Source organism: Amblyraja radiata, chromosome 16 (genome assembly GCF_010909765.2).
Source record: "Amblyraja radiata isolate CabotCenter1 chromosome 16, sAmbRad1.1.pri, whole genome shotgun sequence".
NCBI lineage: Eukaryota > Metazoa > Chordata > Chondrichthyes > Rajiformes > Rajidae > Amblyraja > Amblyraja radiata.
In genome coordinates, this window is record NC_045971.1 from 2,163,020 (window position 1) to 2,189,553 (window position 26,534).

A 26,534-nucleotide genomic window follows, 5' to 3' on the forward strand; every position below is an offset into this window, starting at 1 on the left:
CATTTAATTGTTGAACATCCCATTTGTGAATAGGGAGGAAAAAAATAAGACTTTATTGCCTTCCATCACAGTGGGGAATGTGGGGAATCCGCTGTGGTGGATGTTTATGTTAAATTTTATGTAGTTGTGTAGCTTGTTGCTAATTTTGGTATGACTGTATGGCAAATCAAATTCTTTGTATGTTACAATAAAATTACAATTACGATTACAATTTCAGTCATTGTTAACCTGCCTCATTGTGATTTTTTATCTGCCACCCTCAGCTCCATTTGGCATCTCTTTGATCACCAGTTGCAAAACATGCTAACTAGCTACATGTTCACATGACAGGGCAGCCATGGCGGACCAGCGGTAGAGTTGCTGCCTTGCAGCGCTTGCAGTGCCAGAGACCCGGGGTCGGGTGCTGTCCTTACGGAGTTTGTACGTTCTCCCCGTGACCGCGTGGGTTTTCTCTGAGATCTTCAGTTTCCTCCCACTCTCCAAAGACATACTAGGTTAATTGGCTTGGTGTGTGTGCAAAGTTGTGCCTCGTGTGTGTAGGATAGTGTTAATGTGCATGGATCGCTGGTCGGTGCAGACTCGGTGGGCAGAAGGACCTGTTCCCACGCTGTATCTCTAAAGCTAAAACTAAGAACTATGTTATAAATGCCAGTTTCTCTGCCCCATCGGACTTCGATTCCCTGGATGCATTCAAAAGAGAGTTAGATAGAGCTCTGAGGGCTAACGAAATCAAGGGATATGGGGAGAAGGCAGGGACGGGGTACTGATTGTAGGTGATCAGCCATGATAATAATGAATGGCGGTGCTGGCATGAAGGGCCAAATGGCGTACTGCCGTACCTATTGTCTATGTGGCTATGTACCTACATAGATACATAGAAAATAGGTGCAGGAGTAGGCCATTCGGCCCTTCGAGCCTGCACCGCCATTCAATGCGATCATAGCTGATCATCCAACTCAGTATCCTGTACCTGCCTTCTCTCCATACCCCCTGATCCCTTTAGCCACAAGGGCCACATCTAACTCCCTCTTAAATATAGCCAATGAACTGGCCTCAAGCACCCCCCATCAGTCTGAAGAAGGGTTTCGGCCCGAAACGTCGCCTTATTTCCTTCGCTCCATAGATGCTGCTGCACCCGCTGAGTTTCTCCAGCATTTTTGTGTACCCTGGCCTCAACTACCTTCTGTGGCAGAGAGTTCCAGAGATTCACCAGTATCTACAGTATGTATTATTCCCCATTCAGACCCAAACCCCCCTACCCCACCCCCATACACAGTGACATTGAACCCCGCCCCCTCATCACAAGAATGGTGCATATTCATATTGAATCTGCATAATAGGTGACTAATAAGCTTGGAAGGGGGCGTGTAGTTGGCGATTGTGATCGGGGCATGCGCAGGACGAGGTGACGGGAGGGTATAAATAGAGGGCGCGGCTGGTGTAGGGGCAGTGCCCGGCAGTCGGGCCTGTGGAGAGGAGGGGGTCTCGCTGTCGGCCCGTTCGCCGGTTCTCCTCATAATAATCCCCTCTCCACAGGAAATAGCCCAGCGGTCGTCTGTTACTTTCGGGGATATTTACTTCGACTGGAGGTTCCATTAACTCGCTTCGTGGCCGCCTATTTTTTTTTTTTTTTTGTCGGTGGGCGCCTCGTCCGTCCTCCCCGGACCCCTCGACCCTCGCCCGGCCAGCGGGTGAAATCGACCCCCCGGTGCGTGTGGCTTGGCGGCAGCAGTAGGCCGCGGCCGGCCGGCCGGTGTGGGGGTGGGGAGGGGGGGGGAGGGGTGAAGATGGGGATGTTTCTGGCCAAGTTGATGGGACTCTTCTGTAACCAGGGTGAGGAGACGGAGCGGGCGCGCGCGCGCGGCCACGGACTGGCGCGGGAGCGCGCTTTGTGGGGGGGGAGGGGGAGGAGCGGTGGGGCGCGCTCCCGCGGCGGGGGGGGGGGGGGGTTGAGGCGCGTGTACGCGAGGTGGGGGTTAATGCGCGTGCACGCGCGGTGGAGGGGGGTGGATGCGCGTGCACGCGAGGTGGAGGGTGGATGCGCGTGCACGCGCGGGTGGGGTGAGGTGGAGGCGCGTGCACGCGCGGTGGTGGTGGGGGGGAGGAGGGGATACGGGGGGCGCGCGAGGGAGAGCTGAGTTGGGGTTGAGGGGAGGGGGTGGGGGACAAAAGGGGGTACGGGAGCGAGCACGGCCGGGGGAGGGGGGGGGTGGGTTGTGGGTGGACAAGTCCCCCCCCCCCCCTGTGGCAGCGTCTGTCCTCCTCGACTTGCGGTCCATCGCCGCTGGGATGAAGGGCTCCCTTGTGAGTTCTCAAATTCCAGTGAAGCCTGCAACTTGGAAGTGTCTACAGCCTCTCCCCGGGGCTCTTAATAACGAAGTACCAAGCAGCAAGCTCTCTCCAGTGATAGTACCAGTTTCTCGAGCACCTTTTGTGCATAGTTAAAATGTTTTCCTTGTGTTAATTTAGATGTGATGTCCACTGTCTCTGTGTTGGAGATATGGGGTTGTCTTTAATTGTGTTAGCAAGCATGGTTTTGAGATGGGACTTCACTGCATGGAATGAAATTGTGTGTGGTTATTGTTGTCTGCAAGTTAGAAGATAGGGAGTGAGGTGATCCAGTGGAAACAGAACTTGAGTTTTGTACATCCTTGGAGAGAATCCTTAAAGTCAGTTCATTATATTTTTCTGCCCCTACCCCACCTCCGACATCAGTCAGAAAAAGGGTCTCGACCCGAAACGTTGCCTATTATCCCTTCTCTCCATAGATGCTGCCTCACCCGCTGAGTTTCTCCAGCATTTTTCATCTACGTCCTTATCTTTATCTGTTTCAGACACCTGAATGCAATTCTGGTTCCTTAGGCCTGTAATGTGATGCTGTGTTTTTGACTCTAATGTAACCTAATATTGAGTTGGGATTTTGTAGCTTTGTTTTCAGCCATCTGTGTTACAAGAATACTGGCTTCCAGAATCACAAGCTAGTATTTCTGAAAAAAATATGCATCTGTGGAAGGTTTACCAAATTAATTAAAATGGAAAATATTGAAACACAAAGGTCAGGTACTGTCTATGGAAGGAGAATCTGTTAATACTGGCATCCTTAAGAACTTGAAAGATTTGTAAATAAGCTTTGATGAAAACCCCCGGATAGAAATGTGTATTTGGGCAGGCGTGAGCAATTGGATGTTAATGTTCACAGGGTAGGATTTGCTATGGTGATATATCTGTTTATTGTCACGTGTACTAAGATGCAGTGAGAGACTTTTGTTTGCTAATCAATTATAAAAGATGATATGATTACAATCAAGCCATACACAAATACAACAACGGTTGTGTGAAAAATGTTGTTTTTTTGGGGGTTTTTGAGATGAGAAAAACATTTTTCACAGAGTGGTGAATCTGTGGAATTCTCTGCCACAGAAGGTAGTTGAGGCCAGTTCATTGGCCATATTTAAGAGGGAGTTAGATGTGGCCCTTTTGGCTAAAGGGATCAGGGGGTATGGGAGAGAAGGCAGGTACAGGATACTGAGTTGGATGATCAGCCATGATCATATTGAATGGCCGTGCAGGCTCGAAGGGCCGAATAGGGTACTCCTGCACCTATTTTCTATGTAACAGTGCAAAGGAAAAATGACCAGAGTGCATGCATGGTATGAAGAAAGGTCTTGACCTGAAAAGTCACCATTCCTTCTCTCCAGAGATGCTGCCTGTCCTGCTGATTTACTCCAGCTTTTTGTGTCTATCTGCATGCAGGGTATAGTTTGCAGCATTGTAGTGTTATAGTTTCAGATAAAAATGTCCAATTTCTCCAATAAGATAGATTGGAACAGTTAATTTGCTAATGGAGTATTTAGACAATTAACTAAAATTTAGTACCTGTTACATTTGTAAAGTAATTCTAAGGAGTCTAATTCTAGTTAAATTTTGCGGTTGCTCAGAATTAGTCATTTAAAATCTTTGTTTATCCAAATGTGTGAGACCTATAATGTCATTGTAATTTTACAGACGTTTTAATTTTGTTGCCCTTTAGAGTTTGATATTGTGCGAGTAGCATAATTTCTGCTACCATTAATACTCAAGAGCTTTATTTCTGATGCAGTCCTAATGCAGGGTCTCAAACAGAAACATTAGACATACCTCTGCTGCTGTCTGGCCTGCTGAGTTCTTCCAGCAGTTTGGTTTTATGCTCCTTGTCTCTACATTTTATTTCGCCTTTTATGTTACGTGGTTTGAGCAGTATGTCAAATTAACCACGCTCAATGGTGAAGTACTTGAATATTCTAAACAAAGCCGCAACCAATTTGCGCACATTTGCATATTATTTACATCCTCTGCATGTGGTCTGAGTGTACAGCTGCCTGGCTGTCCAAGTCCTAAAACTAAAGCTGTTCACAACCTAATATACTTAGACTCTGGAGATAGAGTGGATACAGGCGCTTCATCCCACCTAGTCCATGCTGAACAGTGATCCCCCTATACGCTAGCACTATTAGCCCAGGGATAGTTTACAATTTTACCAAAGCCGATTAAGCTATTAACACGCATGTCTTTGGAGTGTGAGAGGAAACCTGGGCACCTGGATAAAACCCACGCGGTCCCTGAGAGAGCTCAAAAACTTTGCATGAACAGCACCTGCAGTCAAGATCGGACTCTGGTATCTGCGCTGTAAGGCAGCAACTCTACCGCTGTACCACTGTGCTGCCCCTGTGCCTATTCTGTCAGTATTTTGCCTTCTACCTCCCTGGTGGAGAACCTCGTCTGGAGGAGATGCCCTGCTTCATTCATGTCAGGCTTGTTGGTCAATTAATATCTCACTTCATTGGGCTGGCCACCTTCTGCATCAGACTTGTGGAGCATGCACTCAGTTCCCAGCTCTACTATGGGAAGCGATTTACAGAGGTGGGCAGAGAAAAGAGATCAGTGGATGTGCTCAAAGCCTCTTAGAAGGAATGCTGCACTCCCAGTGACTCTGGGGGAAGCATGGGCCTCTTGACAGCTCAATGTGCAGCAAACAAATGTGGGACCAGGTTGGCTTGCCAGCTGTTCAACAAGTCTGAGAGACTGAATTAACCATTAATTCACAATTGGGGAAAGGTTTAGTAGGAACCTGAGGAGTCACTTTTTCACGCAAAGGGCGTATGGAACGAGCTGCCAGAGGAGGTAGTTGAGGCAAGGACTATTGCAACATTTAAGAAACAATTAGACAGGTACATGGATAGGACTGGTTTGGAGGGATCTGGGCCAAACACAGGCAGGTGGGACTAGTGTAGATGGGATATGTTGGTCGGTGTGGACAAGTGAACACGAAGGGCCTGCTTCAACGCTGTATGACTCTGACTATTAGTAAACAACTTGTGTTTGAAAAGAATTACAGTGAAGTTAGTTATGCCCCCTTAGGTCAGCCTGGCTGTTTAATAATCACTCGTCATATGCTTTGGAATGGTTTCAAATACAAATGCAAGTTCATTATTTGCCTTCCAACCTTGCAGGTTGGGTGTAGAACAAAGGAAAACATTCCCCTCGCCAGTTGTACCTCTATGCTCATTAGTCCCAGCTGGAGGTCCTTTGAGGTGTGTATATCTTGATTTAAATCGACTAATTCATCCAAAAAGTCCCTTGGCTGTCATGCTATATCTTGACGTAATCGTCCAATTGTCAACGAATTGGTTTCGTATCCAATGTGCATACTCCGCATGTGTCTTTGGGTAGCAACCTTCTACGAAGCAAAAAGGATTGACATCCACAATTAGTGAAGTGCTGGGCTTTGTGGTGACAGCACGTGCAGTGAATCTTCAGAACAGGAAAGAGAAACAAACCAAACAGGGTTTTAGATTAAGTTTGAACTTTGTTTCATCATCTTTGAGAATATATTATTTTGGTTTATCTAGGCAACTGCTATGGGTTTATGTCACATGTTCAGTGGATCTCACCAAAAGGGATTAACGATTCTGATATGATTCAAATTTAAGGAATGTAGCTCTGGTTTGTGGTCACAGTAACTGATGTACGAGAATGATCCCAGGAGTGATTGGGATAACATATGATTAGCGTTTGAAGGCACTGGGCCTGTACTCGCTGGAGTTTAGAAGGATGGGGGGGGGGGGGAGGAAGAAACCCTTCATTGACACTGACCAAATAGGGAAAGGCCTGGATAGAGTAGATGTGGAGAGGATGTTTCCACTAGTGGGAGAGTCTAGGACCAGAAGAGCCCATAGCCGCAGAATAAAATAACTTTCCTTTAGGAAGGAGATGGCGAGGGATTCCTTTAATGAAAAGGTGGTGAATCTGAAATTCATTATGGAGGCCATATCGATGGATATTTTTAAGGCAGAGATTGACAGGTTCTTGATTAGTAAGAGTGTCGGGGGTTATGGGGGGAAGGCAGGAGAATGGGGTTGAGAGAAAGATAAATTGACCACGATTGAATGGTAGTCGATGGGCAGAATGGCCTAATTCTGCTCTTAGAACCTATGAACTAATATGGTGAAGGATTTTGAGCATGGATCATTTAAAGTACATAACAGGACAGGAACAGGCCCTTCAGCCCACAATGTGGCCGGTTAAACTAGTCTCTGCTGCACGTAATCTGGTCCCTACATATCCATTTTAATAGTTTATCTCGTGATCTAGATAAATAGAAGTTTTCTTAAATCCACACCTGATTTCTTGCTAGAGATTGGTGACTTGGACGGTGCAGTTGCACTGGGTTTCTTCCTAAAATAGATAGCAAGATAGGGCGGATCAGTTGTGGAGCCCAGAGTTGTCTCCAGCTTTGTTTTTCTATAGTTATTGGCAACGGCGAGTGTAAGGAAGCAGGCGGAGGAGATCATATGAGAGTTGTAGGATTATGAGGTTATAGGCATGAGGTGAAAGTCTAGAGGGATGGAGCACACGGGGCAAGCAGCCAGCTTTTACATACAAGGTGGTATATGAGGATCTGTGTTGGAATGAACGACAGGAAGGCTGGGATGAAACCATTTTGGTAATTTAATGCGTTGGAGTTTCCAGATGGTTAGACAAAGTCAGGCGATGAAAAGACAAAGTTATAAGTGCCCCATCTGGATTTTCCCCCTACCCCTCCCTCTGTCCCCTTCCACTTGTATTCCTTCATCTGGCTTCACTATTCACACCACTTCAATCCTTACACTTTGTCTTTTCATCATTGGCCCTTGTCTAACCATCTGCCAATTAAAAAATCCCCTCTCACCTGTATCCATCACTTGCCAGACTATTCTGCTTCTGCTTACCTTCCAGCATTCTCTCCCCTCCACCACGATCAGTCTGAAGAAGGGTTCCAATCCAAAATGTCACCCATCCATCTGCTCCATATATGCTGCCTGGCCGGAGTTACTCCAGTACTTTGTGTCTTCAACAAAGATTGGTGGCTGGTTTGCTGATTGTCTCTAACTATAGATTGAGCATTATTTGAATAAAAGGCAGAAATGCTGGAAAAGCTCAGTGGTATTTGTTGGAAGAATTATAATTAATGTTTCGGGTTGAATATTGTGTAGGAAGGAACTGCAGATGCTGGTTTAAACCGAAGATAGACGCAAAGCTCGAGCACCTCAGCAGGCCAGGCAGCATCTCTAACATCTCGAGCATCAGAGATGCTGCCTGAGTTACTCCAGCTATTTGTGTCTATCTTCCGGTTGAATGGTGCCTGGTTAAGTCGAGTGAAATGTTAGCCATTTCTCTTTAAGCACTTTGCCTGACCCGAGTGTTTCTAGCATTTCCTGTTTTAATTCAGAATTCCAGCATGTACAGTATTTATTTTGTCATTTGAAGTGCCATTTAAATGTTATCAACTTTAATTTTTAAATAAAAGTATGCAATTGCGAGGCAGTATTTAGTATTCGGTAGGAATTTTAACGTTGTCCTGAAATGTTGACGTGTAGCTCATTTACTATATACTTACCCTAGCTGACATTTAGCGCCAAATGTGATAAAGGAGTTTGAAATCTGAGTAATGGTCTTAAATGATCTTGATCTCACTGTAAGGGGGAAAGATGGGTTAGTCCTCTATCTGTCAGCTTTCTGTTCTGTCTTGTTTCGGAAGCTCGTTACATAAATTGTATGAATTGCTCTTCCCTGTAGTTTATGAAATTGAAGTTTTGCATGCGTGTGGAAATTGAATCATCAGCTGCTTGGGCAAATGTAACCATCCATGGACACTGATTCAGGATTTGAACTTTTTACACTCGTTAATGCTGACCAGCTTAAATTCCAGCGCCTGGTGAATTGAAGGAAGGTTAACTTTTGAGGTGTTTTTAGTTTAGTATTAACTTGTTTATGTTCATCTTTCTAACATAAACTGAATGATTTCCTAAATGGCAAACAGAAGTGCGTAAAGGCTCGGATTCTATAGCTAACTTTTCATCTTAATGACTTTTCAATATATTGTTTACACCAATGAAAGCCGAAAGTCTATTTTTAATTTCCATGGTGGGCGTTAAGGAGACCGGAATATTTTTTAAATTCTTTGTACCAAACTTTTACATTGAGCAATTCAAAATTGTAAGCTGGGATTGTCAGTGCAGCCCTTGTATAAAAGAGCTACCTCCTGTCATTGCAAGCTATGCATTTGCCACTCCAGTCATTTTTATAGCTTGACAAATTGCCAATTTGCAGAAGGCATGATCAAATGTTTCTGCCAACTGTCATGTCGTTCCCATCTAAAGCAAGGATTACTCTCTAATTTGTCGAGGCCCTTTAAATCTAATGTGTAGGTAGAAACAGCAGATGTTGGCTTAAACCGAAGATAGACACACAATGCTGGAGGAACTCAGTGGGACAGGCAGCTTCTCTGTAGAGAAGGAATGGGTGACGTTTCGACTGAGCCTGAAGAAAGGTCACGACCTGAAACATCACCCGTTCCTTCTCTCCAGAGATGCTGCCTGTCCTGTTGAGTTCTTCCACTATCTTCCCCTTAAATCCAAGCTGAATTACTAGCGTCACTGCATATCTCTCCTTTAATCAACCATATCTTGACGAGGCGAAGGCACAGTAGTTCTTTGCAAATTCAAGTCAACCAACATCAATGTCCTTGTTTCCTCGCAGTATTCAGCAGGACCATCAAGTCTGTGCTGGCTCACAGCAATCCTTTTCGCTGTAACCTATTCTTCCCAGCTTTCCATCAACTCACTCTTTCCTCTAGATTCTGCCACTCCTATATACAGTAAAGTCAAGTTGCAACCGATTCTCACCAACGTACATGTCAGATTCAGATTCAGATTCAATTTTAATTGTCATTGTCCGTGTACAGTACGGAGACAACAAAATGCATTTACCATCTTTGAGATGTGTGAGTAATCTGGAAGACCAGATAGAACTCCATGTCGTCATGGAGAATGTACAATCTCTACACGTATAGCACCAGCAATAAGGCTTCTGCTTGCTGGACCAGTGCCATCCCTCTCGTGGCTAATGTCCCGAGCATTGGGGCCCTAGTTCACTCCCTGGGCAACCTTGCTCATAAACCATGGCTCTTTGTTCTGAACTCCGTCACCAGGTGGACAGAGGAAAATATTCAAGACTGTGCTCAGAGCCTCAAAGGAATATCGCCCCTGTGTGGGAGATTGCTGGCTCATCACTTAAAGTGGAGAAGGAGCCTTCAGAATATAACACATCTTAAACCAATGCATCAGAAGTGCACATTTACCATGTGAGTGGCAGAAGGATGCATCGCCCCTCAAGTGTCTTGTCAGGCACTTCCTACCCCTTCTGTGGAATGTGCAGTTTTTATATTGGCCGACTCAAACGCCTCCAACACTACAAAATCCATAGAGGTAGATCATCCTTGATTCCAAAAATCCCTATAATCTTGCATTAGCTTCAAGGTCCGAAGGATGGCTGTTATTAAGACCAAATGCTGCATTCTCCCACCCCTTCCCACCCTTCAGCTTAATTATATTGGTTCATGGTCTCTTGTGTAGAGCAGTGGTGTTAAGGGTTATTTGCCTAGCAGTAAAATCTCAGGAGCTGAATGACCCAAACCAATTCTTCCTTTGACTTGTAGTTAACGTGTATAAAGACATCCAGATTTATTTCACACACATGCCTTCACTTGGCTATTGCTTTGCACCTGTTAGTAATCGAACTATATTTTTTAAAGTCGTGGCATTGTTTTGTTCTGATGGACTGTCTCTGCTGCGATTTGTTGAGTGGGATTTTGTGCACTTCAGAATTAAATCCGTTCTCCCTTCCAGGCAGCTCTGGCTTGTTCCACTATGTAGTTTCGCAAGTTTCACAGTTCAGGGACGAGCACTGTGTGGGCTGTTAATCTAATCGTGCAAAGTAACTTCAAGGCGGATTGTAGTAAACAGAGGAGCCCTGACTTCCCTACTCCTAGAGAGACATTTCAAAATTCTAAGTCGACCACAAACGGCCTGGTACCTCTCACAGGTCAATCTGATTATAAATGAAACAGGGCAGCACTGTGGCGTAGCTGATAGAGGCACTGCCTGCCTCAGTGTCAGAGACCCAGATTTGATCCTGACCTCAGGTGTTGTATGTGTGGAGTTTGTGTTTTCCCTATGACCTCTCACATCTCAGACATTAGGGTTTGTACATAAATTCACCCTATTGGATACCAGGTACATGGATAGGACAGATTTGGAAGGATATGGGTCAAACGCAGACGTGGGACTAGTGTAGATGGGACATGTTTGCCGGTGTTGGGCAGATGGGTCTGTTTCCATGCTGTATGACTAAATTACACCTACTGTGTCGGAAGTGGATGCAAAAGTGAAATACCATTGAATTAGTGTGACTGGTTGACTGGTGATTGATGCCAAAAGGTATTTTTCAATCAATTTGTTTTTACAACAGTTCAATGGCTTCCTGGTCACCATTTGTCTATTGTCTATTACTGATAAATCCCAGATTTACTTCATTGTTAAATTTCAAATTTCTCAGCTGCCTTGGTTGGATTTGAACTTTTTTTCCAGATCGGCCTTCTGTTTGCTTAGTTGCTATGCTACTATATTAGTGTTAACTTTGTACCGAATGCCTCTTGCACCTGGGTGCGTGGGTTTGCCGAGCTCTGTTCGTGCCCCACAGCTGGTGGAACTGTACTAATTGAGAAAGCAAAGATAGAACGTGCCATTCCATGAAACTTTCTGTTTTGTCTTCATCCAAAAAAAAAAATCAACTGGGAGTAGAGAACTATTGCAGCCTGTTGTATCGTGGACAAACGTGACATTGAACAATACTGCAGTGAAATGAGATCAGTGATCAGCTAATCTGGTTTGAATGAGGGTTGAGAGACATAAAGTGCTGGAGCAACTCAGCGGGTCAGGCAGCATCTCTGGAGAAAAGGAACATTGTGTTCAGGAATCCTATTCTTTGATAATATGTGAATTTATCTCTAATCTGAACCAGTAAATATGGACCTTTGATTTGTCTCATGAAGGCAACTCATTAAATGGGGAAACATTATCTGATTGCATGCTTTGAATTTGAAGAGACTGAAGCCACGTCTTAATGCTAATGCTCCTTTCTGTGTTCGGCACCAGTGTTTCCCTGTTGGTGGGGGAGGGGCACGATATCATGGCTTTAGATTTGCATTTTTGAAGAAAGAACCTTGTATGTGCTGATTCTTTTCAGTAAACGGGTTTTACTGTGGTTTTAGTTTTGAGCTGAGTGGAGTAAAAATTATACTAGAGTTGTGTTCAACCTGTGGTGTGTGTGTGTGTACAGCTGTGCTCATTTGGGTATTGTTTGAGGTGTCTCTGTAATGCTGACAGCTGCGCTTTGAATGCCAATAGACTCCTTTCACACGGAGGGAGAGTGGTGGTGGGGTCCTTGGATGGTGTCGCCGGGCTGCACGTTGGGGCGCTGTCTCTGCCGTCTCCACATCTTGCAGCGGGTTTGTGGTGACAGATGGCTGTGTGACTGAAGCATGCAGGCCCCTGCAAACATTCAACCAACTCGTGACCTTTTGCAGATCTGTTTCTCACACTTTTGGTTGGGGTAATTTTGCAGTTAATATATGTACACTGGTGCAGTCTGTTAACAAGTTAGGCTTGTGCTACTTTAAAAAAAAAAAACAAAAAAAAAAACAGTGCAGGGGTATACGGAACGAGCTGCCAGAGCACATAGTTGAGGCCGGTATTATCACAACGTTTTAGACTCATTTAGACAGGTACAGGGGGATAGGATATGTTTGCGGAGATGTGGACCAAATACAGGCAGGTGGATAAGTGTCGATGGGGCATGTTGGTGTAGGCAAGTTGAGCCGAAGGGTCTGTTTCGTGTGTCTGTGTAGTCCAAATAACTATGGGAGATTGTGGGTTTATAGTAGATGTTAGTCGATAGTCTGTGATGGAAACAGATCAAGATAGGGGAGAGAGGTGTCAGGGTATTTCTCTCCCTGGTTTCATGATCTGAGGATGTCAGAAACCTCTCATTCATTGCGACATTGCAATTTAACCCCTTGCATCCATGATAGCTCTTAGCTGAGTAACCCATTCCATTCGATCTCTATCACCAGTCCATGACTTGCCTTTTGATTCTTTGCCCCACGCCTGCAATGAGGGGTCAATGTTACAGATGTGATTTAAACAACCAGTAGGTGTTTGGGATGTGGGAGGAAATTAGGGCACTTGGTACCATGTGACCCTTAACACGCAGTTGCGAATCAAAAGTGCAGGAAATTTGACACACACTAAACCCCCTCAAACAACCTTGTCATAGTGTTAGCTAAAAGTAAATATTTCTTTGACATTTTGGAGAGTTAGCCAGTTTTTAATATTACTGTGCAGTTTTCAGCCGGAGGAAAGTAAAGGCTTTAGTTTGACCATTTTATCAGAAAACAGTTTGATACCACAGTCAAAGTGGCCCACTTGACTGGCACCCCTTCCTCCACTGTAATCATTTATTATATCCAGCACTTCACACTGGCTACAGTATCTTCACTCTATAGAATGCTCTGTAGTTACTCCTCTAACTTATGGAAAAGCCTTTCAACCCATGAGCTTGACTACCCCATCTTCAAATGCCCCTCCAACTTGCATGCATTTGTCTTGGAAGTATATTGCTGTTCCTGGCATCTCCTACATACGTCTACGATGCAACAGTGAAAACCTTGACCCTTTTAATTAGGGTGGCATGGTGGCGCAGCATTAGTTGTTGCACTACAGACGTCGAACCGGATGGCATCACCCTGCTGCAGACTTCTGTTGCCTCAAATGCAAGAAGTGCCAGACCCGGGTTCGATCCTGACTATGAGTGCAGTCTGTATAAAGTTTGTGCCTTCTCCATGTGGGGAGCTCGGGTTTCCTCCCACACTCCAAAGACATATGGGTTTGTAGGTTAATTGGCTTTGGTATAATTGTAAATTGTCCCTAATGTGTGTAGGATAGCATTAGTGTGTGATTGCTGGACAGTGTGGACTCGGTGCGGCGAATAGGCCCAAGGGAGTCGCTTTGTGAAAGGGACCCATGGCCCTTTTAATTTAAAAATAAATAAATAAATAAATGGCTCTTTGCCACTTTTAGGGAACGGTGTATGAGGAGTTGATGTTAGTCTGTCAGCAGTCCCCATGTGCCTAATGCTGACATTGGCTCACTTCCGTGCAGGGCCATCAGTTTAGACTTTATATCTGTCTGCAGGACGAATATAATTGCATCAGGGTTGTACCGGTACACTTGCTGCGAAGGCTGTCTTGCCCCAATCCTATTTAGAAGATTCCTACTCCCAGCTTCTGTTTATATATTCTGTGGCTTCACGGTGAGCCCAATTATGTTGTTGCAATATTTTAAATTACATTTTATTTGTCAGTTTAAAGCTAATTATTTTGTTTAGTTCACTGGTAGAAATTGACCGATCAATGATCACCACGCACTAACACTACAAATTGACCACGCCAATTAACCTTCAAGCCTGTACACCTTTGGAGCGTGGGAGGAAACCGGAGCAGAGAACTCGTGCAGTTCACGTGTAATGTACAAACTGCGTACAATGAGCATGCATAGACAGGATCGTACTCGGGTTTCTGGCGCTGTAAGGCAGCTACGCTCCTGCTGCGCCACCGTGCAGCCCGAATGTACACAGAAATTTAGCTCCAGTCTGGCTTGGGTGACGGTCCAGGCACAGCTTGTAGATGTGTGACATCGGCTTCAGTTTGCATGCTGTTCCTGAAGTAGTCTTGACTGCATTGTTCACAGGTGGTGGAGAGAGCTGTAAAGAGCTAGACGTGGTGCCAACATTATTCACAATGCTTCTAGAGTAGTTTCTGCACTAACGCTGCATTATTAATGCATAACACAGTAATTAAGCAAGGTCTGTGAACTCTGAAGGATTAGGGTCTGCTCGGATAATCCAACAAACTGCAGGGTAATGAGATGTCAAACTAATAACAGTAAATATTAATGTCATTTGTTCACTGGAAAGGAGCAGGGTGAGTGAGGTGCAGCAGCTCAGCGTCTCACTCCACTGAATCATGCACTTGTGGTGTGCTGCCTTCAATAGCCTAACTTCTGCAATGTGAGGGAAGGGAAAGTGCTGTAGCAGCAGCTATTGATTGCGGTATCTGCTGCCCGGCAACTTTCCACTGGGCCAGCTGCAGCTGCAATATATATGCTCCTAAAACAAAATGTACATGAGTTTTGAATGGCCATTTCCCTGAGACATTAACTGCCATTGATAGGCCGGGGGGGGGGGGGGGGACACGGACACTCTCCTGGCAATCATTTGCTATAAGAAAATATCTACAGAAACAAGGTCACAGCTTGAATACCTCTGAGGCTACAACCATTCACTCTTTGAAGCCTGGACTTGCCACAGGTCTCCCTCAACCTTTAATGACAAGTATGTCACGAGCAGCACCTTTTATAATTGTATTGTAAATTAAGGATTCCAATAGCTGAGGGAGTAGGGTGGTGCAGTGGTAAAGTTGCTGCCTTGCAGTGCCAGAGACCCCAGTATGATCCTGGTATTGTATGTAGAGTTTGTACGTTCTCCCTGTGCCCACAAGTTTTCCCCAGGTGCTCGGATTTTATCCCCAAAGACGTACAGGCTTGTAGGTTACTTGACTTTAGTAACAATTGTAAATTGTCCCTAGTGTGTAGGATAGTGCTAGTGTATGGGGATCGCTGGCCGGCAAGGACTCTGTGGACCTAGGGCCTATTTCTGTACTTTATCTCTAAACTAAAGATGCTCTGTGTGTACCTTTTATTCACTGTTGTTTTGGGCATTCTGGTCTCAGTAGTTTCAATTAGGTTGTTTTTTAAACTAGATGCTATTACTAATTCAGAAATGTTTGCTAACCAGACATGCACTTTATGTTTTGGATTCACTATACGGTTGGTAAATCTCAAACGAGAGCATGTCTTTCATTGTTGGTTATTTACTCCATTTGTAAGGTATTTACAAGAAAACGTTTGCATTTGGCACTTAATCGTATTGAATGGCGGTGCAGGCTCGAAGAGCCGAATGGCCTTCTCCCGCACCTATTTTCTATGTTTCTATAATGGCACGTGGTGTGCGGTGACCATGTGTTTACTTTGTACAAGGTTACAGCCTTAAGGGAGAAAAGATTATTCACTAACAATAACTCTGCAACTGTAACTGTGCCTTAATATGCAGACGGATACGGTGCTAAATGTTTTTTGGACAACAATTAAACTGTTGGTGATGGGATCTGAAACCAAAACAGAAACGCTTAAAGAACTCAGCCAATTGAGCAGCACCTGTGCAAAGAGAAACCAGACAATGTTTCGGAACAGCATCCCTTCCTTAAGTTCTAGGAACAGAATTAGGCCATTTGGCCCATCAAGTCTACTCTGAGGTTCAATAATAGCTGATCTATCTTTCCCTCTCAACCATGTTCTCCTGGCTTCTCCCCTTGTTCTAAAGTAACCAAATGTTCTTGGAAATTTTGGTAGGCTACCCGAGAAAGTTTGTCATTTTTTTTAATTGGTGTGTATTAAAAATCTTACTGTTACTTAAAGTCTGGAGTTTTGAAGAGTGTGTAATGTAACCATGGTGGCTATGTTTTTGTTTCACCAGAACACAAAGTTATCATCGTAGGGCTGGACAATGCAGGGAAAACCACCATCCTTTATCAGTTGTGAGTACATTTATGCACTTTCTCTGAATACACATTTTAGTATCAGTGCTCTGAATTGGGATATTGTTTCATTTATTGTCACGTGGAAAGCTTTGTTGCATGCTAACCAGTCGGCAGAAAGACAATACATGATTACAATCAATCCATTTGCAGTGAATAGATACATGATAAGGAAATAACGTCTCGTGCAAGGTAAAGCCAGCAAAGTCCGATCAAGGATAGTCCGAGGGTCATCAAAGTGGTAGATAATAGTTCAGCACTGCTCTCTGGTTGTAGTAGGATGATTCAGTTGTCTGATAACAGCTGGAAGAAACTGTCCCCGAATCTGGTGGTGTGCATTTTCACACTTCTATGCCTTAAGGGAGAAGAGAGAGTGGACAGGGTGTGACTAGTCTTTGATTATGCTGCTGGCCTTGCAGAGTCAGCACAAAGTGTAAATGGAGTCAATAGAACGGAGGTTGGTTTGCGTGATGGTCTGGGCTGCGTCCACAATTCGCTGCAAATTCTTGTCTTGGATGGAGCTGTTCCCAAACCAAGCTGTGATGCATCCTGATAAAATGCTTTCTATGGTGCATCTGTAGACGTTGGTGAGTTGTAGTGGACATGCCAAACTTCCTAAGGAAGTAGAGGCTTTGGTGTGCTTTCTTGGTCGTTGCTTCAATATGGGTGGTCAAGGATAAGTTGTTGGTGATATTGACACCTAGGAATTTGAAATTTACTTTGGCACCGTGAATTTGAATTTGATTCCAATGCAGACTGGGGTATGTGTACCGTTTCGCTTCCTGAAGTTGATCACTATCTTATTGACATTGAGAGGAAGGTTGTTGTATTGACACCAGGACATGACCTTCTCAATCCCCTTCCTGTATTCAGTCTCCTCATTATTTGATAACCGGCCCACAATGGTGGTGTCATCTTAGAATGTGAACTGCGAATTGTTACATCTCAAATTCTGATGATAAATCTTCTGGGTCCAAATTTTATACACTTATAAACTTGTTAAAGTATATTTTTGCTAGACAGTCTGGTAATGGTATATATGTAGTCTCGCAAAACATTCGAGCAGCATGCATTCAGTGCCAGAACTTGTGGCTCTGAAGTTCTTTTAGTTTGCAAACTTGCCCTCTGGCAATGAGTTGCGGATACCAACCGCACTCTGTAAACACAAATTCCCCTCTTATCTCCTATTAACCTCTTCCTCTCACCTTTACTCTGTGCCCTTTTAGATTGTGAAACGAATTGAGTGACTATGCTTATAATTTTAAGCCTATAGTGTCACCTCTCAACCTCTCATAGCTATGTTCTTGTGAAAAATGTCTATCAATTATTGTCTGTTCCAAATTGCCCCATAACTGATGGCATTCTAAGGCACGTAAGAGTTAATTGCATTCCTTTCGGTCCGAGGCCACGTTAGCCTGCTGGGTAAGTATCACACATTTCCTTCTGTAAAGACCTTAAGACAGAAAGGGCTTTGCCATAATATGATAAATCTCTGGTCGCCCTTACTGGTACTAGATTGCTACCAGATTTAAATAACCCGTTTCCCATGGCTGTATTCAAACTCATTATCTAAAGAGAGACACAAAGTGTTAAAATAACTCAGCGGGTCAGGCAGCATCCCTGGAGAAAAAGGATGGGTGATGTTTTGGGTTGGGACCCTTCTTCAGACAGTCCGAAGAAGGGTCCCGACCCGAAACATTACACATCCTTTTTCTCCAGGGATGCTGTCTGACCCGTTGAGTTACTGTCTGAAGTCTGAAGAAGGGTTTCGGCCCGAAACGTCGCCTATTTCCTTCGCTCCATAGATGCTGCTGCACCCGCTGAGTTCCTCCAGCAATTTTGTGTACCTCCGTTGAGTTACTCCATCGCTTTGTCTATCTTGGGTGTAAACCAGCATCTGCAGTTCTTTGTTTCTTCATTATCTATAGCCTCGGGATTGTTTTGAGAGTGGTATTTTAGTGATTCATTCACAAGGAGCTCTTCAGTTTTGCAATGTTACTAAAAGTTGAATGGTATGGGTGAAATCGTTCGGTCACTGGAGGCTAGATTAGTTAAGTGCTCTTCCTATTTGACATGGCTAATGGTTGTAACATTCAGATGTTGATGTGATGGATTTTCACATTTTAACGGATTTTTAGTTAAATTTAATGGTTTGAAAGTTGACATCCAGCTGGGTATCGGAGCCAGCGTGTGTGTGGTGCACTGTCTTCCTAGCTGACGCCATAATACATTCAATTGGAATCTGCAAAATAACCCGGGTGTCATGGTAACTGATGTTGTATTTAAATTTATCACATGTTACTATGAGTCAAAGGTCAGAGGACACGTGTCACGAGGGTGTAAATGAATGGCGGACAAATGAAACAAAGCGTTTGGGTTCAGTTTCCTTGAAGCATGTTTATTACATTTGGTTCCAGGCGAGAATCTGACACCAGGAGTTCAGAAGCTGAAATAAAATCCTGAAAACATTAGTGTTCAGCACGTTAGGCAGCTCTGTGCAGAGAGACGGTCTATGTACCCGGTTGATTACCTCTCTCCAGAGCACACTGTCCTGAACCTTTATTTTCTCCACAGATACTGTCTGACATGAATTCATAGGAGCCGGTGGTTTTGCTCCTTCATCCATTAGTTTATAGGCAAGGCAACTTTATTTATATAGCACATTTCATACACGAGGCAGGCTCAAAGTGCTTCACATAAAAACATGTCATACAATAAAATGAAATAATAAAATGAAATAAAATAGAAGAATTAAAAGAAAATAAAGCAAAATTAAAAATGCAAAAGTTAAAAGTGCAATGTAGTTAAGATTTAGCTGAAAGCTAAAGTAAACATAAGTTTTCAGTCTTGTTTTAAAAGTGGTCAAAGTTGAGGCAAGTCTTAAATCTTCAGGAAGTTTATTCCAGCTATTGCATAGTAACTAAATCCTGCTTTCCCATGTTTTGTATTTACTCTGGGAATCACTAACAGATTGGTCTCAGAAGATCTTAGCGGTCTAGAAGGCTTATATAGTGGAAGCATGTCAGTGATATACTTTGGCCCTAAACCATGTAGTGATTTATAGGTGAGCAGCAGAATTTTGAAATCAATTCTCTGACATACAGGGAGCCAATGTAAGGATTTAAGAATTGGTGTAATGTGTTCAAATTTTTTGGTCTTTGTTAGAACTCTAGCAACAGCGTTCTGAACAAGCTGTAGCTGCCTGACAGTTTTTTTCGGAAGACCTGCAAGGAGACCGTTACAATAATCTAGCCTACTAGTAATAAAGGCATGTACTAGTTTTTCTAAGTCTTGAGCTGACATGAGTCTCATTGCAGTTTAGAGCATCAATGGCTTGGAGCCAAACAGCACACAAACAGGCCCAACTCATTCATGCCCGCCAAATGCCCAGTCCTATTTGACCAATGTTGGGGGTTATGGGGAGAAGGCAGGAGAATGGGGTTAGGAGGGTGAGATAGATCGGCCATGATTGATGGGCCGAATGGCCTAATTCTGCTGCTATCACTTATGGCCTTATGATGTCCCTCTAAACCTTTTCTATCCATGTACCTGTCCGGATGTGTTTTAAATGTTGTTATAGCACCTGCCTCTCCACTTCTCCCATCAGCGTGTCCCTTAAACCTATCGCCCTGTGTAAAATGTGGCCTATTACATTGCTTTGGATCTTGTTGTATAGAGTACATTTGCATTATATGTGCAAGATCTAATGAGTGATCTAGTTGTAGTATTTTGAATGAAAAATTTGAGTAAACAGAGACGCTAGGCCTTAAAACTAGCTGTGTGCCAGAGGGCACAACATTTCCGAGTGCTCTTTCAAGTTGCTGTTATAGGCAAATGACATATTTCACATGGGTATCCAATAGATCATCTGCATTATGTAGAAACCCCTTAGAACACTATTCCCCTACTGAATAACTACATGCACCTTTTTCCCTGCTGGGTGAACTGATCATACTGCAATCTTGTATTTATTGTCTACCCTGACCCAACCCGTTCCTTGTCTGTTCAACCAGGAGGCTAGAGTAAGGCTGGTTAGTTAGGTCCTTGCCTCTATACTATGGAGGAAGTGGATTATTTTAATGACTGTTCTAAGTGTGATGGGGTTTTTTTGCTACTGAGGAGAAATGCTGCCATAAATGTCTGTTTGTTGAGTAAAGAGCAATTCTGGATCAGCCCTGGCATTCACTTAAATATTTTTGCACAAGTTAGTGCTGGACAACCAGTTTGTGATTCTTTGCCGTAGAACTGTACAATTCCCTCTGCTGAATGCAATGCCATCTCCAGAGTGTAAATAACTGAATTGAAGTCTCCCAAGCTTTCCACTTGGGTTGCAATGGATGGCTTCAGTCTACAACCTAATTGTGCGCTTGATTCCCTCAGCCTGATGAATGAGGTGGTCCATACATCGCCCACAATCGGCAGCAACGTGGAAGAAATAGTTGTAAAGAACACTCATTTCTTAATGTGGGATATTGGTGGGCAGGACATGCTGCGTTCAATGTGGAGTACGTATTACACAAACACAGAGGTACGTGAACTCTTTGGACATGGTCAAAAATGTGGTGGTTATGTTGAACTCTGGCGGGATCCCGCTGGGAATGAGGAATGAACGCTTGCAGACGCGAGGGACTGCGGATGCTGGAATAACTGGCGGGTTGGGCAATATCTGTGGAGGAAATGGACAGGCGATATTTTGGGTTGGGGCCCTTCAGACTAATTGTAGTACAGGTATTGCAGGTAAAGGGTGTTGGGTTGGTAGATGGGTGCAGTAAGAGATCGAGGAGACAAAAGAGTGTTGGATTGGAGGCTGTATTGATGAACCAAAATCATACTGATTGCATCGAGTAAATTTACACTAACATCAAAGGAGTGATCTAATTGTAGTATTTTGATTAAAAGATTTGAGTAAATCGAGAAGCTTTTGGCCTTAAAACTAATTGTGTGCAAGAGCACAGAATGTGACTAGTCTGTCCTAGTGCTGTTTAATGACTGTTATAGGCAAATTACATATTTCATAAGTATCCAGTAGATCATCTGTATTATGTAGAAAACTTACACACGATGCCTATGCTGCTGAATAATTGCATGCACCTATTTTCCCCTAATCATTCTGATATCTTGTATTTATTATCTCCCCTGACCCCACCCTTTCCTCAGCTGCCTAGGAAGTGAATGTTTTTGTCCTCGGCACCACTTGCTTTATGCTACAGAGGAACTCAACTTCAAGGTGCATACGTTACTTTGCAATGGCACCTCTGACAATTATAGAAACGTACAAAATTCTTAAGGGATTGGACAGGCTAGATGCCTGAAGATGCAGGAAGATTGTTCCCGATGTTGGGGAAGTCCAGGATAAGGGGGAAATCCTTTGGGACCGAGATGAGAAAAACTTTTTTCACACAGTTGTGAATCTCTGGAACTCTCTGCCACAGAAGGTAGTTGAGGCCAGTTCATTGGCTATATTTAAGAGGGAGTTAGATGTGGCCCTTGTGGCTAAAGGGATCAGGGGATATGGAGAGAAGGCAGGTACGGGATACCGAGTTGGATAATCAGTCATGATCATATTGAATGGCGGTGCAGGCTCGAAGGGCCGAATGGCCTACTCCTGCACCTATTGTCTATGTTTCTAATAGTCCAGCAGAGTGTGCTGGTAACAAATTCATATAAAGGAGATATTTAGGAAGGAGATGCGGAGGGTGGTGAAAGTGTGGAATTTATTCTCAGACGGCTGTGGAAGGCAAGTCATTGGGTATTTTTAAGGCGCAGATTGACAGATTCTTGATTAGTAAGGGTCAGGGGTTGCGCGGAGAATGGGGTTGAGAGGGAAAGATCGATCAACCGTGACTGAGTAGCAAAATGGCTTAATTCTGCTCCTAGAACTCATGAACATATGGTGCTGTTTTGTGTGGAAACATTAGGCCAATGCTTTGACCTGCAGAGATATACTTCTGATCTAAGAATTTCATCGACTGAATACCAAAGCATGTAGGGTTTAATTACAAAAAGGCGACACACCTTGTCTAGTTTTTTTTGGAAGTAAAACCTACGTGGTTTGGTATTCAGTCGATGAAATTCTTAGATCAGAAGTACGTCAGGCACTTTAGGTTCATTTAGAGATACACCGTGGCAACGGGCCTGAAGGGTCCGTGCTGACCAGTGATCACCCGTACACTAGTTCTATCCTACACTCCAGGGAAAACCTTTTACAGAAGCCAATTAGCCTACAAACTCGCATGTCTTTGGAGAACATACAAACTCTCCGTGCCGAAGCATCTGTAGTCTGGGTCGGACCTGGGCGTCCGGCATTGTAATGCCCCTGTCCCACTTAGGAAACCTGAACGGAAACCTCTGGAGACTTTGCGCCCCACCCAAGGTTTCCGTGCGGTTCCCGGAGGTTGCAGGTGGTTGCCCGAGGTTACAGGTAGTGGAAGCAGGTAGGGAGACTGACAAAAACCACAGGTAGCCCAGGCATCCCCAGAGTACATCAAACATGTTGCTTTTAAAGAATTAAAATACACCTCATCCTCTTGACATGACCAGTATCACGTTGGTGAAACTCAGCAGGACAGGCAGCATCTCTAGAGGGAAAGAATGGGTGACGTTTCGGGTCGAGACCCTTCAGACCCGAAACTTGAGCTTGAAGGGTCAGAACAACTTGCGCAATTTATTTCGGCGATTTGCCGGCACCAGTCATAGTTGCAGCAGGTCGCTGAAAAATTCCAACATGTTGAACATCCAGCGGCGACTAGATAAAGGAACGACTGTTTGGGTGGACTACACACGACCATACAGGCGTTGTTTCAAGAGAGCTAGACAGAGCTCTTAAAGATAGGGATATGGGGAGAAGGCAGGAACTGATATGTCGCGGGGTGCCGCCTGTATGGTCGTGTGTAGCCGCCCAAAGAGTCATACCTTTTTCTGGTCGCCACTGGATTTTCAACATGTTGAAAATTTTCAGCGACCTGCTGTGACTATGACGGGTGCCGGCGTAAGTGGGACAGGCTCTTGAAGAAGGGTCTCATAGAAACATAGAAAATAGGTGCAGGAGTAGGCCATTCGGCCTGTCGAGCCTGCACCGCCATTTGATATGATCATGGCTGATCATCGAACTCGGTATCCCATCCCTGCCTTCTCTCCATACCCCCGATCCCTTTAGCCACAAGGGCCACATCTAACTCCCTCTTAAATATAGCCAATGAACTGGCCTCAACTACCTTCTGTGGCAGAGAATTCCACAGATTCACCACTCTCTGTGTAAAAAATGATTTCCTCATCTCGGTCCTAAAAGTCTTCCCTCTTATCCTTAAACTGTGACCCCTAGTTCTGGACTTCCCCAACATCGGGAATAATCTTCCTGCATCTAGCCTGTCCAACCCCTTAAGAATTTTGTAAGTTTCTATAAGATCCCCCCTCAGTCTTCTGAATTCCAACGTGTACAAGCCGAGTCTATCCAGTCTTTCCTCATATGAAAGTCCTGCCATCCCAGGAATCAGTCTGGTGAACCTTCTCTGTACTCCCTCTATGGCAAGAATGTCTTTCCTCAGATTAGGAGACCAAAACTGTACGCAATACTCCAGGTGTGGTCTCACCAAGACCCTGTACAACTGCAGTAGAACCTCCCTGCTCTTATACTCAAGCGTCTCGACCTGAAGCGTCACCCATTCCTTCCTTCCTTCCAGAGATGCTGCCTGTCCCACTGAGTTACTCCAGCTTTTTGTGTCTATGGTCAGTTTAAACCAGCATCTGCAGTTCCTTCCTACTCGTATTGGACTTCTTCTTCTTGCGTATGACGTGCACAGCCTAAAGTTGTAGGACAACTTGTTCTATTTGATCTTATTTGACTGTGCACACCGGGTTGATTGCATTTGTCGAAACAGGGCGGACCACGTGAAGGTTGCAATCTCCCACCCCCTCGTATTGGTGAATCCACTTTTCCCTCTATCAAGGGGAAATGCTTATTTTGCCTCTGCAGATTCAAGAGCTGGCTTCTGGGTCTCTAAACTGCTGTGGTGCATTGCCAGAAATTTGCATAGAGTAGTCAAAATGACAATAGTTTGTCACTAGGTACACAAAATTGCTGGAGGAACTCAGCGGGTGCAGCAGCATCTATGGAGCGAAGGAAATAGGCGACGTTTCGAGCCGAAACCCTTCTTCAGACGGCCCGAAACGTCGCCTATTTCCTTCGCTCCATAGATGCTGCTGCACCCGCTGAGTTCCTCCAGCAATTTTGTGTACCTTCGATATTCCAGCATCTGCAGTTCCCTTTTGAACACAATAGTTTGTCACTACATAGAAATGTACTGTGAAATGCTTTGTTTTGCATACAATACAGTAAAGTCACACTTACACAATCATGTGTAAAGGCACAACAGTTGTACCGTAAATGAAATAGTAGATTTTCTGAGGCTGTGCAACAGTGCCACGTTTCCATCGCTATGTGGTACCTTTCAAGTGTTAAATTCTTTAAAAAAAAGATCAAATCTTGTCTCCACCACCAGGAAAAGAGAGCTCTTGGGGATTATTCCCAAATTCCCTGTTTAATTCCATCAAGGTGATTTAATCAGCGGGCCAGGCAGCATCTCTGGAGAGAAGGAATGGGTGACGTTTTGTGTCGAGACCCAGCAGTCTGAAGAAGGGTCTCTGCCCGAAACATCACCCATTCCTTCTCACCAGAGATGCTGTCTGTCCCGCTGGGTTACTCCAGCATTTTGTGTCTATCTTGGGTGTAAACCAGCATCTGCAATTCCTTAGGTAGACAAAAGTGCTGGAGAAACTCAGCGGGTGCAGGAGCATCTGTGGAGCGAAGGAAATGGGCAACGTTTCTGCCCGAAACGTTGCCTATTTCCTTCGCTCCATAGATGTCTGTTTGTCTGCAGTTCCTTCTTAAACACATCTGCAATTCCTTCCTACCCACGGTGAATTAATCACGAGAATAATATTGTCATTGCCAGCAGTTTACGGGTTAGTCACAGCAGGGAGCCAGTTCCCCTCTGGTGATGTGTAAACACTGCCAATGTGCAGAGTCAGCTCAATTATTCCCTAACCCACCCTGAGAAGTATAAAATATGAAAGTATCTGCAAAATTGTTTTTATTTCAAATATTTTCATCTGGACGGACTAATACTGCAAATATTTTCCACGCCAGCTATTTTAATTACTTGAAAGCGAAGTTAGCAAAATGAAAAAGTTATCAAGTTACTATCTTTGGGCTTGGACCAAAAAACACAAATGGGCCTTGCAACACTGGATCTCTGTCAAGTGTGCATGAGATAGACACAATAGGTGCAGGAGTAGGCCATTTGGCCCTTCGATCCAGCACCGCCATTCAATGTGATCATGGCTGATCATCCCCAATCAGTACCCCGTTCCTGCCTTCTCCCCATATCCCCTGACTCCGCTATTTTTAAGAGCCCTATCTAGCTCTCTCTTGAAAGCATCCAGAGAACCTGCCTCCACCGCCCTCCGAGGCAGAGAATTCCACAGACTCGCCACTCTCTGTGAGAAAAAGTGTTTCCTCGTCTCCATTCTAAATGGCTTACTCCTTATTCTTAAACTGTGGCCCCTGGTTCTGGACTCCCCCAACATCGGGAGCATGTTTGGGGGAGTCCAGACTTCAGTGTCATATGGCCAACTATTCATTTTTTACCAAATTTCTTTTACTCATATTTTACTCCTGAAATTGTACAGTGTATGAAGCCACATGAAAGGGCAGCTAATCTGTTGCATATCAGTTGTGCTGCTGCAAGTAAGAATGTCATTGTTTTGGGCATATAACGACAAAACGCTAACGACTTTTGAATAATCGCTGCCTTGCCCTTCCCCCAGGGCTTTGCCTATTTTTGTCCTTCATGACGGCTATTCCGATAATGGAAATTTGTCTTTATAGATTTTGTAAATCACGGCTCAAATTTGAGGTCCCGAAAAAATTCCCCATCAGAATTTGTGGAAAAAGTAAATATGACACTTTTTATCTGGGGTTCCCTGAAGAAAATTCATTTGCGGGCCAATCTCCTTTTGGAGCTGCATTTGAATCTTTCAGAGCTTTCCAGAGCCTAATCTTATTGGAATGAGAGCAGCACCTCTCCCCACTGGCTCTTTCAAAATCTTGAGATCTATTCATCTGGTCTCATGCTTTCTTTAGGGAATGCAATTCCCTCCTAACATGCAAACTCTTTTTTTTAATTGTTTTTAATTACCTGAAGATGGAATTAATGGGTTGCAGTTCAGATGAACTCTTCATTGTGGCTGTTTGGGTAATGGAAATGTGACTTTACATATTTTTTTTTAAATTGCAACACAAATTTGAGAAACTGGAAAAAAATTCTGATTGAATTTGTGGAAAAAGTAAATACAATTTATACAGTTCCGACCTAAAATGTCGCCTGTTCCTTTTCTCCAGACATTCTGCCTGACCTGCTGAGTGGCTCCAGCACTTTGTGCCTATCTTCGGTATAAACCAGCACCT

At 44.2% G+C, this 26,534-nt stretch overlaps 1 protein-coding gene across 1 annotated transcript in view; it reads left to right on the plus strand.

Moving 5' to 3' along the window:
- Positions 1 to 1,459: 1,459 nt before the first annotated feature.
- The window catches only part of arl5c (ADP ribosylation factor like GTPase 5C), a 31,548-nt gene continuing 6,473 nt past the window's right edge, over positions 1,460 to 26,534 (plus strand). The window contains exons 1-3 of the mRNA XM_033034875.1: positions 1,460 to 1,833; positions 16,009 to 16,069; positions 20,450 to 20,597. Of these exons, the coding sequence (XP_032890766.1) occupies positions 1,788 to 1,833; positions 16,009 to 16,069; positions 20,450 to 20,597 (255 nt within the window). The 5' untranslated portion in view covers positions 1,460 to 1,787. The remainder of the gene's footprint in view (positions 1,834 to 16,008; positions 16,070 to 20,449; positions 20,598 to 26,534) is intronic.